The following is a 16776-nucleotide window of genomic DNA, read 5'->3' as shown; positions in this document are numbered from 1 at the left end:
TGTTTCTTCTTCTCTGCCTGTGTTTTGAGGAAATTCTGTACTCTTTCAGAAGATGCGTAATAGCGCCCCCTACAGTATAAACAGTGAAAACATGGATTGCCAACAAATTCCGTCAATGGCGGGGAAATAGATAAAATGAATGAACCAGTGCTAATTTAGTATTATTTATTTACTAGCATTTATTCATAATTTGAATTAGTGTTTATTTTTATATTTTCAGCTTTCATTTTAAATTTAGTTTCAGTAATTGTATGTGTTTTGCCATTTTTACCTTTTTGCAATTTCTATGCAGCTTTAATTTAATTTCAGTTTTAATCATTTTTGTACTGTTTTTTTCTTCTTTTTTTAAGTTTTCATTATGTATTTTTTTATTTTTATTTCAGCAATATTTCAGCTATCAAAAACACTTTTTAATAAGCCTAGTTTTAGTTAGCAATTACACTGGTATGGACCAAATGTTTGTATTGTATATAACACACACTACAAATGCACAGAACAAGCCGTAAAAACTTTTACTACTACTAGCTTTTACATATTAGACCAGGCTTTGCTTTTTTGATCCTACAGTACAGTCCAAAGGTTTGGAACCAATAAGATTTTTAATGTTTTTAAAAGATGTTTCGTCTGCTCACCAAGGCTACATTTATTTAATTAAAAATACAGTAAAAAACAGTAATATTGTGAAATATTATTACAATTTAAAATAACTGTGTACTATTTAAATATATTTGACAGTCTTCAGTGTCACATGATCCTTCAGAAATCATTCTAATATGCTGATTTGCTGCTCAATAAACATTTATGATTATTTTCAATTTTGAAAACAGAAATCAGGATTCCTTGATGAATAGAAAGTTCAAAAGAACAGCATTTATCTGAAATACAAAGCTTCTGTAGCATTATACACTACCGTTCAAAAGTTTGGGGTCAGTAAGATTTTTTATTTTCATTTTTTTGAAAAGAAATTAAAGAAGTGAATACTTTTATTCAGCAAGGATGCATTAAATCAATCAAAAGTGGCAGTAAAGACATTTATAATGTTACAAAAGATTAGATTTCAGATAAACACTGTTCTTTTGAACTTTCTATTCATCAAATAATCCTGAAAAAAAATATTGTACACAAGAATTTTGTACAATTGTACACATTAAATGTTTCTTGAGCAGCAGATCAGCATATTAGAATGATTTCTGAAGGATCATGTGACACTGAAGACTGGAGTAACGATGCTGAAAATTCAGCTTTGCATCACAGGAATAAATTACTTTGTCAAATATATTCAAATAGAAAACAGTTATTTTAAATTGTAATAATATTTCACAATATTACTGTTTTTTACTGTATTTTTTAATTAAATAAATGTAGCCTTGGTGAGCAGACGAAACTTCTTTTAAAAACATTAAAAATCTTAGTGGTTCCAAACTTTTGGACTGTACTGTATATAGCAGGGGTGTCCACACTCTGTCCCAGAGGGCCACTGTCCTGCAGAGTTTAGCTCCAACTTCCCTAGTATGCCTAGTAAGAGCTTGATTAGCTGGTTCAGGTGTGTTTAATTGGGGTTGGAGCTGAGCTCTGCGGGACAGTGACAGATTGGACACCCCTGCTATTTAGAGTTTTGTTGCTTTTGCTTTTTGTTCCAGTGGGCACCACATGGGGGCAGTGTATTTTGAGATACAAAGACCTTGCCTTATAGTGACTTCACCCATGGTGTAAAATCACTGAGCATGGGCACAATAGAAATCAGCAGTCAAGACAGCAGGAAGCTTGTTGTTGATGCTGAGAGTTGAAGTGGAATATTACACAAAGAAATCATTTGTCTCCAAGAGACATGACAACAAGAACATTTACCTTTACTGCAAACTAACAGTGTTTTGTCTCTCACTAGGGGAATATTTGGTAAGATAACATTGTTTACAGTAGAATAATTTTTCAGACCCAGTATGAATCATTTTACTAACTCATCCTACACAAGTTGCATAATCTATATATAAAAGCTTGTTGTTTACAAGAAAATAAGCACCTTAACTGAAAACAAAGCAAGTGATCTCACACTGACTGAGTGATTTTTTAGGATTATCCTCATGTCATAATGGATTATTAGTTGTGGAAATAAAATGCATATAAACTCGATATGAAGTGTAAACACCTGCTGTTTTCGGTGATTTCCAGTAAAAGTAATGACAACAAATGGCAGTTTGCTTTGATATTCTAATCCAGTGGTTGTCAACTGATAGGTTGCAACCCATTTTTGGGGGGAAAACAATGCTAAATACAAATAATAAAATGTCACAAAGCACATTAATCTTGTACATTTCAAATAAAGGATTAGAAACACTTCCCATATTTTTTGCTGTTGACATCAAAGGCTGTGTGTCCCATCAAAAATTCACTTTGTAGAAGTAGAACAAGTTTGATAGAAGCGAACATGGACAGGTTGCACGAAATACCCCGATTCTTGAAACCATGAATAAAATTATGTAAGGTAAAAGAATATACTCAGGTCTATTTATACTTTAAATACATTCTTTTACCTTGCAGGGTATCTGCAGGGTTTTTAAAACCAGATTTAAGGATTTTTAAAACCTTTTTTAAGCCCTGCACAAATAAAATACTGTATAGGCGGGCAGAGCAAGATCTATGGTAACATCCAACAGAGATGTTCACAAGTCTTTTATCTGGAGTCTGAGTCAAGTCTGGAGTCTTTTGTCACAAGTCCGAGTCGAGTAAAAAAAACAAAAAAAAAAACAAAAAAAATGCTCAATCAAATCATATATTTTATCCTAGTTGTATTATATAAACAAAATTATATGATCTTTCCATAATCTGTTTTATTTGAAATTAAGGTCCTATGATGTAAGGGATAATGTACATCCAATTTGTTACTTTATAATCCATTACAATGTACAAAACAGTCGTCCTGGCAACACGAGTAGACATTTTCAATACAGTCGCTAAGTGGACACAAGATGGCGCCAGTGAGTCACAGTTTGTTATACAGTAGTTTGTTACACAGCTTATTAAGTTGTGATTGACGACAGTCATTATCAGAAAATATCAAACTTCGGAATGTTTAAGAATGTCAAATGAAAACTCTACACATGCTGAATGTGATATGTTAAAATATGAGCTTTAAGTAATAAATGGATTAACATCTCTTTCTGTCTCTCTTATGGACACACATTAAGAAATAGAAAAGCTGCAAATAATACGAAAAGATTGATAAAACGTAGTGCTAGGTTTAAAGTCTAGATTTTTTTTGTTCATATTTTAACAGGCTGGCAATTCAAAAGAGCCATGCAGCTACACCACAGTATAATAGCTAGTTGTGTGAGTTAATGTGACTAACTTTGTGGATGCGATGTCTCATAAAATTTGATGATGTTGTTCCGGTGTCTTTAATTGTTTTCCCACATTCTGTGCGTAGCTGATCTGACGTGATAATAAACTCAAACGAAAGAACATATGGCACGGTGGCTCCCGTCATGTTGCATGGGACTCTTATTATGACATTTCGGACACACGTAATCAAATTCTATGACAAGAGTCCAATCTACCACGACATGTAAGGAAATATATGTGACGCAGATATTATAAAACCATAAACACAACACAAATTCTTTATTTATTATATCAGTAGTTAAGGGTAAAAGACTTGAGTCGTTTTTAAAATATTCCGAGTCTTTTGTGCCGAGTCGAGTCAAGTCTGAAGTCATTTCAGGTCGAGTCCGAGTCCGAGTCTGAAGTCTGTTAAAATGCGATTCGAGTGCGACTCGAGTCCGAGTCTCTAACTCGAGTGCCCATCTCTGACATCCAAACCATAAAATGATGATTTTAACTTTACAATTCAAATAATACAGGTTTAACAAAAACAAAAATAGTTTTATAAAATGACAAACCTGACATTTCAGAAAATGGATAAGTCAAAATTATAAATGATTTTATACTGTACATACATACATACATACATACGTGCAATTTCACTCTCTGTCAGTAGGACCTTATGGAACAGCAGAAATATAGTGGTTACCCTAGTAACCCAGTATACAACGCAGCTACGCTTTTTTGAAATGTGACGTGTTTGAAAGTACAATATAAACACTAAGATAAATAGTCATAATTCATCCACAGTAGATCATAAGCATTTGCTTGGCACAAATGTGCAGTATTCATTGATTGTTGTGACCTGCTCTGAAATGGCGAGCAAGCAGAATGCACAACTGTTTTTTACTTTGCAACATGCAGTGCTCACAATTAAATTTAACAACCACATTAAGCCATATCACAATTCCTGTTTTTCTATCTCCAAATTTAAGACCTCTTTAATTAATAATTAAGACTTTTCTTATACCACTTAAGATGTTTTAGACTTTTTATGGCCTTTTAAGACTTTTTGATGTACGCAGAATTCAGAAACCCTTGTTATATAGCGACACAGGTGGCCGTTAAGTGAACTGCAGCCAGCAACTTATTGCTTGTGCTCGCACTCGTAACGTATAAGAGGCTGAACATGATTCAGTGTGAAATCTTAGCAAAATTCTTTTCCGTTCTTCGCTTAGAAATAAAAGCAGTTGAAAATACCTTTGCAGGGATACTGTAAGCAAACATCCCGACACTGTTCATGCTGCTGAGAGTGATGTTTTGATGAAGATGTAAATATGTGCTGCGTGCTTTCCTCTCAATAGCAAAATAAACCAGCTCTGAAATTCACCAGCATCATGTTGATAAATTAGTTACACTTATGATAGTTTGATTATACTACACAGTATATTTGAGACTATATAGACTATGTGAGACTATAGTTGGAATTAATCCCTTTTCTTTGCATGAAACAATGACATTACAGTACAGGATGGCTCTTTCGGGATTATCTTGAACACAGTATAACCATTCGTTTCACGTCACTGAACGTCACATAAACGTCACATAAAAATCAGGTAGGTCTCGTTTCATTACAAGCTGGTCACACATGGGCAACAAAAAAGTGATTAATGCATGAAAATTCTTACATATAGCTCCTTTAAATTTGATTAAACTGAATTGAGGACTTTTTAAAAGACCAAAAGAAATACAGGTTTGGTACTGTGTTAGGACGCCACTTGATGTCAGTGTAAAATCTTGGGTTTGGAAGCAAAAGCAGTTGAGAAACAACTCATCATGATTAAAAAAAAAAAAAGAATTGCACAGGCATTGATCTAAGAATATTTAATTGGAAAAGTCAGTTTTCAAAAATACAAGGCAAATCCAGGGAAAATGGTGCTTACAGTTCACCGAGTCGGGTACTGCGGCCTTCTCACAACGGCAATAAATAACTATTATAGCACAGACATTGATTTCACCTCTTCAAAATCCATCAGTGAAACACTCATAATACCATGACCAAGTGAAGCAGAACACATTTTAGCTGTACTGAGTGATGGTTCAGAGTTCTCATTTTCTCGATCATGTGGGGCGGAAACTAAAGTGGTTAAGACTGTGAATATTAGCCAATATGTTCCTCTATTAATAAGAGTAAGCAAATTAACACAAGAACATATTGGACATAGGGAATCAACATATGCACGTGCACATAAGGTATTACAAATGATCTATCTACTACAATAACAATGTTCAACATTGCAAAAAACGCACACTTGAATGGCAACTTAACACTTTTAGCACAAAACAAGAAAAAATTAGAAGCGCAACCAAAAAAAAAGATTTGGCAAAACACAAAATAAGAAGGATTTAACTGAAATGGCACATTATTCAGTGCTAAAATTATGGACCTGATGCTGTTAGTACTTTTTTAAAATAGCTGAAAGAAGCGATACACGATTGCAAATAAATGGCACGCCGAGATTATTTCAACACAAACATCCACAAAACAATGCATAAGATTTTAAAACACCATATCCTTGAGTAATACTAAGCTTCAAAGGAAATCGAGAACTTCAAAAGTCCAGTGAGAATAGCGAGACCCGGCTGAGGTGGAGGGGTCTCTGTGGTTTAAATAAGGATGGAAAAGAAGCGGTGAACGTCGACCCTGTCACGGTAAAGACTATGTACAACAGGAGGGCTGCAGTCCGTCGGCAGGGGAAATCCTCCAATTCACATGGCTCAGTTACACAAGTATTTATCGTTTTAAATATTCACGTTCTACGTCTAATTCCTAAACTAATATCCCATAGGCTGGACTGGTCACCTCATTGAGACGGATTCCATAAAGCATTGCACAAAACACCGGTGTTTATCAGGTCTGTACTCATTCGAGACACACGTGGATGCTGTTTTCCCGGGAGATACATGACAGAATTTCACCGTGACTACTTCGTTAACTGATACTAATTAATATAGTTTATGTGGGATAACTTTCTGTTACACTGAAACTATTTCAGCACTACACACCTGGTTATGTGTACATAAGTGAGCTGACCATGTCACAATGAAACAATTCTGAGGCTATGAACATGCAGACATCGATGGCTTTTACATTGCAGATTTTCGGTTTGCATACGCAGAACAGGAAGAGCTTCTCACATCAAGGATGGGGGGAAGTGCCAGAACGAGCATCCTATCATACATGATACCTCCTCCTGCTGGTTTAAATTAGCCCTCTGCAGACCTTGTGTAGAAAATGGGTCAGATCTATCATCAAAATGGATGCGTTTGTATGTGCGGTGTGGCGCGTTAGTTTGTGTGTTCTGAACGCGGTGTCTGGGATCTGTGGTTGTGTTTAATGCTTTAAATGTCTCTTGGTGCGCTCCACTCTACCTGTGCAAAAGGGAACTGGAATAGCTGGACTACACTAACGTAGTTTAGGACAGACGGTCTGAGAGACTATAAGAAAGCGCTGGGATTCGCTCTCGGGTCCTTTTGGTTCCTGTAGCGCATGGCCAGCCAAACTCCTAAGATCTGAGACAAAAAAAAGGGTAAAAATGATTAAAAATACAATCCTGGAGTAAAATCTATAATGACAAAAAGACCATGTGATAAAGTGATTTTACCATTATGGGCAAATTAACACTGTAATGCATGGCTGAAAGTGACTTATGTATATATCAGAAATATTATAAAAGAGATCTGTGTTCAATGTTCAATAAATATATTCAGTAATGTTATATATATATATATATATATATATATATATATATATATATATATATATATATATATATATATATACACAGTACAGTCCAAAAGTTTGGAACCACTAAGATTTTTAATGTTTTTAAAAGAAGTTTCGTCTGCTCACCAAGGCTACATTTATTTAATTAAAAATACAGTAAAAAACAGTAATATTGTGAAATATTATTACAATTTAAAATAACTGTGTACTATTTAAATATATTTGACAAAGTCATTTATTCCTGTGATGCAAAGCTGAATTTTCAGCATCGTTACTCCAGTCTTCAGCGTCACATGATCCTTCAGAAATCATTCTAATATGCTGATCTGCTGCTCAATAAACATTTATGATTATTTTCAATGTTGAAAACAGTTGTGTACTTTTTTTTTTTTCAGGATTCCTTGATGAATAGAAAGTTCAAAAGAACAGCATTTATCTGAAATACAAAGCTTCTGTAGCATTATACACTACCGTTCAAAAGTTTGGGGTCAGTAAGAATTTTTATTTTTATTTTTTTGAAAAGAAATTCAAGAAATGAATACTTTTATTCAGCAAGGATGCATTAAATCAATCAAAAGTGGCAGTAAAGACATTTATAATGTTACAAAAGATTAGATTTCAGATAAACACTGTTCTTTTGAACTTTCTATTCATCAAATAATCCTGAAAAAAAATATTGTACACAAATATTTTGTACAATTGTACACATTAAATGTTTCTTGAGCAGCAGATCAGCATATTAGAATGATTTCTGAAGGATCATGTGACACTGAAGACTGGAGTAATGATGCTGAAAATTCAGCTTTGCCATCACAGGAATAAATTACTTTGTGAAACATATTCAAATAGAAAACTATTTCACAATATTACTGTTTTTTACTGTATTTTTAATTAAATAAATGTAGCCTTGGTGAGCAGACGAAACTTCTTTTAAAAACATTAAAAATCTTAGTGGTTCCAAACTTTTGGACTGTACTGTATGTGTATATATATATATATATATATATTCTAGCATTGTTTTCTAATATTCTGCTAAATAAATATATTTATTATAAAACTATTTTAAAAAGTATTATTAGAAATAAAGAAACGATTTAGTAAATTGTTTTTGTTATAAAAATAAATATGCAGATAAAATAAAATATTAATAAAAAAAGCTGAAATAAAATAAAACAAATATTAGATGAATAGCATTATTAACTTAAAAACAAACAAAACCCTTTTTGATTTATTTATAATGCACAATTTATACAATAGCAGTTGCCCAATGTGCTGTACAAAGATAAAAATAAATAAAAACAGAAAATACAGAAGTAAATTCAATGTAGAACATGCCTCAATACCCAGTAGAATTAAAAGCCTGAGATAATAAATGAGTTTTTAAACGAGTTTTAAAACTAGATATAGTAGGAGCCGCTCTAACATGCAAGGGTAGAAGTCTAGGTCAGTCTAGGTGCCGCTACCGAGAAGTCCCGGTCACCCCTGAGGTTTAATCTAGACCTGGGAACAATCAAAAGCCACTGATCAGAGGACCTAAGAAGAGATCTAGTAGATTTTAAAAGGTCTGCAAGGTAATGTGCCGCCAACCCATTTCAAGATTTAAAAACAAACAACTAAAAGCTTAAATTCTATTCGGAAACGTACTGGCGACCAATGAAGGGAGGATAAAATGGGAGTAATATGCTCTCATTTTTGCGTCCCCGTCAGCATCCTAGCAGCTGCATTTTGGACTACCTGCAAACATGACAACATTGTCTGACTAACTCCTGTATACAGTGAATTACAATAATCCAGCCTTGAAAAAATAAAAATAAAAGGCATGAATGACTTTCCCAAGGTCCTTAAAAGAAAGAAATGTCTTGACTTTAGCCAGAAGTCTCAGGTGGAAAAAGCTGGACTTGATAACAGCATTTATTTGCTTATCAAATTTAAAAGCTTTGTCAAATAAAATACCCAGATTCTTCACCACTGTTTTATTATACAAAGCCAGTGGACCAAGATTAAAAGTATCAGTCAGTCCAAATGTAACAATCTCCGTGTTGTTTTCATTGAGTTTTAAAAAAATTTAAAAACATCCAGCCTTTTATATCATTTAGACACTCTAGAAGAGGAGTTAGGGCATTCTTGTTATTCTTTTGCAATGACAGATAAATCTGCGTGTCATCCGCATAACAGTGAAAAGAAACATTATGTTTCTTACAAATAGATCCCAAAGGGAGCATCTGTAGAGAAAAAAAGAAGTGGAGCAAGAATGGACCCCTGAGGGACCCCACAAGTGAGGCAACTAACTGAAATAAAATAACCAAGTTAAGGTACAAAAATCACTAAAACTGAAATAAAAATAAAGCTAAACAGAAATATAAAAAACTAATTAAAATAGCAAAAGCACATAACAAAATTAGTAAAAATTCAATTAAAACTATAACTAAAAAAAACAAAAAGCTAATTCTAAATAATAAGAGCTCCAATAATAGTAAATAAATAATAAAACATATACATTAATATGATACTACTACTACTACTAATATTTAATATCTGAGGAACATGACGCAATTAATTAATATAATTCAGTATTCAATATCTTCAATATATAATTAATAAAAAAATTCAACTAATGTACAATCTCAAGTGTGTATAATTTACGACGACTTTGAATATGTCTCATCCAATTAGATTTTAAATAAAGAACAATCTGTTTTAAATGAAGTATTCCTTAGAAAATATCCTTCCTGGGAAGTTACAAGCTTGAACGTCTTACTTACAATGTAATGTACTTGTTGAGCACATGGGGTTTTATTTAACTCTTTTACACTTACTAACAACCACAGCAACTTTTCTTGTTGAACTTATGCAATAAAATGAAGAGTAATAGATGAGCTTCATATATGCAATTGATACCCATGTGTTTTTCCCTTCTAAAGATGATGTAGTTTGTACAATTAGTTTTTGTAGGATTGCACATTCCTAATTATAACTTATTTATGATCAATAGTAATTTATTTAAACCATGAGTCTCTAACTAACATGCCCAGACCTCAGAAAGAAAATCAAGTTTCCTAAAGTTTTTTGTGGCATTCACATACAGCCCAGGCAGCATGTGATCTGATTCTGAACTAACCTCTGTAAAGCTGAAAAAGAGGCCGACTCCTCCCAGAATCTTCAGAGCTTCAGATGAATGTTGGAGCATCTTTTCACCACAGGTGAGGCAGGATTTCTTTTTTACGCATGGCTGCAGGAAAAGAAAGCAGGGTGTTAAATCTCTCATTTTTCACATTTGATTAACATCAGATCAAATTGGTCCATTGACTGAACAAAATACACTGTAGTTTGACCCTTTACCTGTTGGGCCAGACAATTCAAAGTTATGTTGCTCAACAACAACCTGGTGTAAAAAAACAATAAGTGTAGTTTTTAAAGCTTAGAAGCTTGGCTTTACAGTGAATATAGGGAATATGACCATCATAACGAGTGCTTTTAAATTTGCTGACATATTAGAAGTGCTCTATTTTAATAACGTGAAACATTACTAAACCATAGTAGATTGATTGGATTACGGAGTGACATGACATGCTGCTTGGACTTCTGGGATCCGATCGTGTTGCGATCATGACACAGTGTTCTCCAGCATCATTTGAAAGTCCAACCAATGGAAACTGGATCAATGGGGACGATGTGTAGAGACCAATCGGACAGTTTTACAACTAGAGCGTGCTTGGATTGGTTTGATAGCTCAGATTGACAGGTCTTGATTTACCATGCGCCATTTTGATTCGCGTCCGAACCACTGATTCGAAACAAAAGATTTGTAAAGCTTCATGAAGCAGTGTTTTGAAATCGCCCATCACTAGATATTGTTGAATAAAGTCGTTATTTTGTTTTTTTGCCACACAAAAAGTATTCTCGTCGCTTCATAACATTAAGGTTGAACCACTGTAGCCACATTAACTGTTTTAAATATGTCTTTACTAGCTTTCTGGGTATTAAAATGTTAATTGTCTTGCTGGCAATGCAGGCCTCACTGAGTCATCGGATTTTATCAAAAATATCTTAATTTGTGTTCCAAAGATGAACAAAGGTCTTATGGGTGTGGAACGACATGAGGGTGAGTAATTAATGATAGAATTTTCGTTTTTGGGTGAACTAACCAGTTCTTCATGGAATAAGAACAGACAACATTTTTTTTGGGACTCATGCTCATTGTATCTCCCTTTTCTCAAAATCCTGTCCTCTCTCTACTTCATCTATCCAATAAAGTGTTAGAAAGCCAAATTAAAACAAAAAAGGATGGGGTTGGGGGGGGAGTGGGAACAATATTTTTTCACTATTCTCCTTTATCTTTATTCTGTTATTATTGTTAAAGTTAATAAACAGATTAAGCAACAAAAAAAGGGGGGGGGGTATTCTTACAGCGTCACAGAGGTGTAAGTCAGACACAAAATCTGTCTTAGTATTGTTGAACAGGCCACAGCAGTCCATTTTGTTCTCAAGGCTGATTCTCGTTTCGTTACTCATTATATTCCAGGACGAGTTCAGCAGCTTCTCCTGTTTTTGGTAATGTGACATGAAAAAAAAAAAAAACGACAATCACACTCAGTTTCTCAACAAACAGTTGTGCAACAACAACATGTGCCCTTTAAAATGAATTAGGCCTACCTGCTGACCCTGGTTCATGGCCAGGCAAGAACAGGAAACTCCAAACTGGAAGAGGAAGACAATGAAGAGAATGACCATGTACTGTAGAAAAGCATTTGTGGTCAAGGACTTTACAACATTCAGATGGGAGAACTATTAAATATTTACAATTTATAACAACATAGATAGGCATAGAACTACAAAAAGCACGCAATACAAGGCTGCTAAAGGATACAAAGAAAAGCATGACTTGGTGATGATGGACGGCGCCAATGAGCCCCACAATGGAGATCAGTAGCAGAAAGAAGCCCACGGCAATCACGCCACCGATGATGTGTATGCTGGAGACAATGCCAAAGCCTTTCCCCCATGCTGCTACGACAATCAACAGGAGACCCACCAGCTGAGGATGAAACAAGAGACCAATCAGAAATGTGCAACAACTGTACAAACCATTTACAATAGATTAAACTGTAAGAAATTACACTACATTGTGCTTAAAGTCAACATGAAATGGCATCCGCAACCCATTTTACATCCATAATGTGACATATTATCAAGTTGAACAGAATAATTCATGAGGGGGAAAAAAAGAGACTTGATTTTATCTGTAGAGTTGATTTAAAAAGTAAATAATAAATTAAAATAAAACTAAATAAAAACAAATAAAATACAATAAAAATAAAATATCTAAAATATAACTAAATTCTTTCATTTTTATTAACCTTTCATTTAACTAACAATTGTAAAAATAAAATACAAAATTAAACCAAATAAATCAAAACAAATTATAATCAAGTAAAAAGAAACAAAACGTGTTACAACAATAAACTTATTTTTTATAAATTAATTTATTTCTTTTTTTTTTTTATTAACTTTTAATTTAACTTACAACTGATTAAAAATAAGTAATAAATAAAAAAAAAACGTAAAGCATAATCAAATAAAAATTGTACCCTGGCAAGACACCTTAAGTAAAATAAGTTACAATTCATTTGTTGCTTGCAAAAATTACTGATGGCAACTTATGAATGGTCATCAATGGAAAAAGACACTTTTTGTCTACAGATAGTTAACTTACGACTACCAGCTGCGGCTAACCATATCACGTTAACCAAATGCTAGCTGGGCGTGGTCTCCATATGACAGGTAGTTGGAGAGGAGGATTTCAAAAAATAAGACGACAAACGTTTTACTCTGTAATAATAATAATATGCTCTGATAAGTCATTCACAATAAGACCAGGAATATGTATTAAAGTAATTAAGGTCAAAATTGATTTCATGTTGACTTTAAGTGACATCTACAGACCTATGCCTCAAGATGACTACTTTATCTTGACAGCTACATTAAACACAAGTCACATGTTGTTACACTTCTAAAATGTGCATTTCTATACTACATTTCTATAAGCTAAACTGTGACTAGGATCAATCTACAGTTCAAGGGTTTGTCTGGAATCTATATAACCCAAAGCAAAGATAAAGCAGGATAAAGATTGTAGGTCCAGAGAGCAACGTATTTACCAAACAGCAGCACATGGGCAGCATATCACGGGCCAAACCCAAAGCTGAACAATGTACACACAGTCCTTCCTTAAATGTCAGCATGAGGGGTACGATTATGACATTAGGAGAACATTGTGAACCAAAACCAAGTCAAATACACCACAAAGTGATCCAGACCTGACTTTTCCGTGCAAACTCCATATTTAAGAAATTAATTTACTCAATTATGAAGTGATTTACAGCAGGGGTTGGGAATTGTAAGAAAGTCTGTGGAAAAACTTAAGAGTAAAACTGTAAAAAAAAAAAAAAGATTAAGCTAATTCATTATTAATATAAATAAGTAAATATAAATAAATACATTTTTTTAAAATACAGTACAGTACTATGAGTAGAGAAAAATGTAATAATGTAACAAAATGGAAATTATATACTAAATATTTTCCAAATAATATTTTACACATTTATATTATTAATTTTTCACAGTATAAATTGGGTCTACTAGGAAATTCTAGAAGAAAAAAAATGAATAAATAAAAATAAGATTAAACAAAATAAATAAAATTGTAATACAAACAAAATAAGTACATTTAAAGAAAGAAAGGTAAATAAACAGTAGAGTACTAAAGTGAGTAGAGAAAAAATAATGTAATAGAACTGAAATATTGTCAAAATAATATTTTACACTTATTTATAATATTAATTTTTCACAGTATAAATTGGATCTACAAAGAAATTCTACAAAAAAAAGGTAAAAATGTAAAAAAAAAAAAAGAATAAAAATAAAATTAAACAAAATAAATAAATTAGTAAAACAAACAAAATAAATAATTGTAAAGAATGAAAGAAAGGTAAATAAACTACTATAGTGAATAGAGAAAATATAACGTAATAGAACTGAAATATTGTCAAAATAATATTTTACACTTATTTATAATATTAATTTTTCACATTATAAATTGGGTCTGCTAGGGAATACTAGGTAAAACAAATAAACAAACACAAAATAATATTTTACACATTTATAATATTCATTTTTCACAGTATAAATTGCTTCTTTATACATGAAAATATATATCTGTCTTCTAAATTTTAGGATGGGCTCCCTAAGCACAAGAATGATCATATTTGGGGGTCTGTGACATCTAAAAGACTGAAAACCCTTGATTTACTTCACTTATAATAAAAGCAGCCCCTGTGGGGTAACATGAGGTTAAATGTCTTTAGCTTGAAAGATTTTAACCTTTGTGTCACTAGCACAGATCTTTAACCACTACACCACCCAAAGTCTTCTCATTTATAGATCTGGCTGAGTGCAAACTGCAAAGTCCTTTATTTTTGTCTGACACCATGATCTTCTTAACCCAGTATCACACATGTGAGTCAGAGGCATTACAGAAGCATGATCAGTGACTCAGTCCTGTGTATCATATTAAGCAAGCATTAATACTAACTCAACAACATCTGAAATGACATTTGAGTTTTGACAGATAGCTTACATGCATGAAGCTGCCAGAACCAGAGCGATCAGGGTAATCAGTCGTGAAATAGACATAAATACATATGTATTTAATAATTTAGGAATACACTTCATCCACAAAGAAAACAACACGAGTAAATAATAAACAGATTATACAAACATATGGACGGTTATGCAACACTGGATGTCGAAACATCATTCAGGAGATTCGACAAAAACAAACTACAAAAAATCTTAACATTACCACATCAAACCGACGTTTTCTTTCACTAATAACAGTAAAACAAGAAGGTTTTGTTTAACTAGGACAACCTATAAAGATAAGCAGCTAGCTGATTCATGTACTGTTAGCTATAAAACAAAGACCTCACCTACGAGCTAGCAATAGAGACCTAGAGAGTGAATATAAATCAAGTAAAATGTTCATAACACGCCTTTTATCCAGTAGAAATGTTGAGATAAGGTAAACTAAATGTTTTAAGTGTTTATAGAGGATTAGCCGCTGCTAACAGGCTAGCTGAGCTATATATTTATGTATGTGCGACTCACCATATAAACTACATTTAGAGAACAGAGGGCGTTTTTCGAGCACGTAAATCCTCCGCAAACCATGTTGAATCTTCAGGCATTTACCGGTGAGAAGAAATGATGTGCTACTGATGTTGTTTTCGCTGATGTGAGTATGCTATAAACTGCTCTTCTTCTCTTGTGGGTGAGCAGCAGCGATGTCCGATTCATGAGCGAATCGTTCATTTCAGTCGAATCTTTTCGGTTCACAAAACCGACTGAACTGAATCATTCCATGCTCGCGGTCACAAACGGTAATCAAAATAATAACTGTTTTTATGAGCCGAATCACGGCTGCAAAAAAACTGAACTAACACACATGAATTTACAATAAACAGCCTTGTTAATGAAACTTAAATAAAACGTAAAAAAAAAAAATAATAATAAAAAAAACAGAAATGTGTTTCTACAAAAACGTTTTTAGCCGGTTATGCGATGTGATGTTCAAAAATTTGTTTTCAAAAAAGCCGGTTATGTGTTATGTGATGACGACACAATTGGGTCACGAAATAAATGAATCGCTCAATCGTTTTGAATTGATTCTTTGAAATTAACTTTTCGAAAGAACCGATTCGCGGAAATCGGTTCCCATCAAGGGCTGAACCGGTGACGGTGACGTCAACCGAAGCCGCAGACCCTCTAGCGGTAAAACTTTTACTCACGTGCTCTGTTTGAAATGCATGCGACGGAGGCCAGGAGAGAGAACTTCCTAATCATAGCCATCATACAAAAAATAAAAAATTCAAGAAAAAAATCTTATTTTATCTTATCTTATCTTTTTAAATGAAGGCTAGTGTCTAAAATATTATTTCCTCTTATGTCATTTTTATGTAAGTGTTTCATATCACACAATTAAGCCAGTTCACTGATAGACTAAACATATAATAAAATGTATTACATTTTTATTTCCAAATCTAAATTATCACTCCCTGACCTTAATCTCACGATAGCAAACACTTCTGCCACCAAAAAGCATGTGCGTATTTTCATAATGTAGTATCCAATTAATTAGCCTACAGCGACCAACATACTCAGTTAAAGACATTTAATTAAAAACCTTAAGCATGTTAAGAGATAAAGACATGATCAGGAACAGTTTCACAGTACGCTACATTTGACCTCCTGTCTGCAAACATCAAAGTCCCTTTAAAGGGTTAGTTCACCCAAAAATGAAAATAATGTCATTACTCACCCTCATGTCGTTCTACACCCGTAAGACCTTCGTTCATCTTCGGAACACAAATTAAGATATTTTTGTTGAAATCCGATGGCTCAGTGAGGCCTGCATAGCCAGCAATGACATTTCCTCTCTCAAGATCCATTAATGTACTAAAAACATATTTAAATCAGTTCATGTGAGAACAGTGGTTCAATATTAATATTATAAAATGATGAGAATATTTTTGGTGCACCAAAAAACAAAACAAAATAACGACTTATTTAGTGATGGCCGATTTCAAAATACTGCTTCATGAAGCTTCGGAGCA

General features: G+C 33.4%; 1 protein-coding gene across 1 annotated transcript; it reads right to left on the bottom strand.

Annotated features, from left to right (window-relative positions):
* Window positions 1-5187: 5187 nt before the first annotated feature.
* tspan31 (tetraspanin 31) lies at window positions 5188-15509 on the bottom strand. Its single transcript, XM_048177947.1, has 6 exons — window positions 15272-15509; window positions 11973-12140; window positions 11759-11839; window positions 11513-11647; window positions 10224-10334; window positions 5188-6891 (listed from the first exon to the last, which is right to left on the bottom strand). Exons 1-6 carry the CDS (start codon window positions 15332-15334, stop codon window positions 6817-6819), a joined length of 633 nt encoding a protein of 210 aa, XP_048033904.1. The 5' UTR covers window positions 15335-15509; the 3' UTR covers window positions 5188-6816.
* Between the last annotated feature and the right edge of the window lie 1267 nt (window positions 15510-16776).

Source organism: Megalobrama amblycephala, linkage group LG24 (genome assembly GCF_018812025.1).
Source record: "Megalobrama amblycephala isolate DHTTF-2021 linkage group LG24, ASM1881202v1, whole genome shotgun sequence".
In the NCBI taxonomy this organism is placed as follows: domain Eukaryota; kingdom Metazoa; phylum Chordata; class Actinopteri; order Cypriniformes; family Xenocyprididae; genus Megalobrama; species Megalobrama amblycephala.
Note: the sequence above shows the minus strand (reverse complement) of the source record. Positions and strands in the feature narration are given on the sequence as shown.

Excerpts from the sequence above, each read along its gene's own strand:
- tspan31 (XM_048177947.1), bottom strand. The coding sequence starts at position 15,334 with ATGGTTTGCGGAGGATTTACGTGCTCGAAAAACGCCCTCTGTTCTCTA. Across the intron at positions 11,648-11,758 it reads CCATGAACCAGGGTCAGCAG|GAGAAGCTGCTGAACTCGTC; the intron begins GTAGGCCTAATT and ends TACCAAAAACAG. Across the intron at positions 6,892-10,223 it reads TCTTTTTCAGCTTTACAGAG|ATCTTAGGAGTTTGGCTGGC; the intron begins GTTAGTTCAGAA and ends TTTTTGTCTCAG.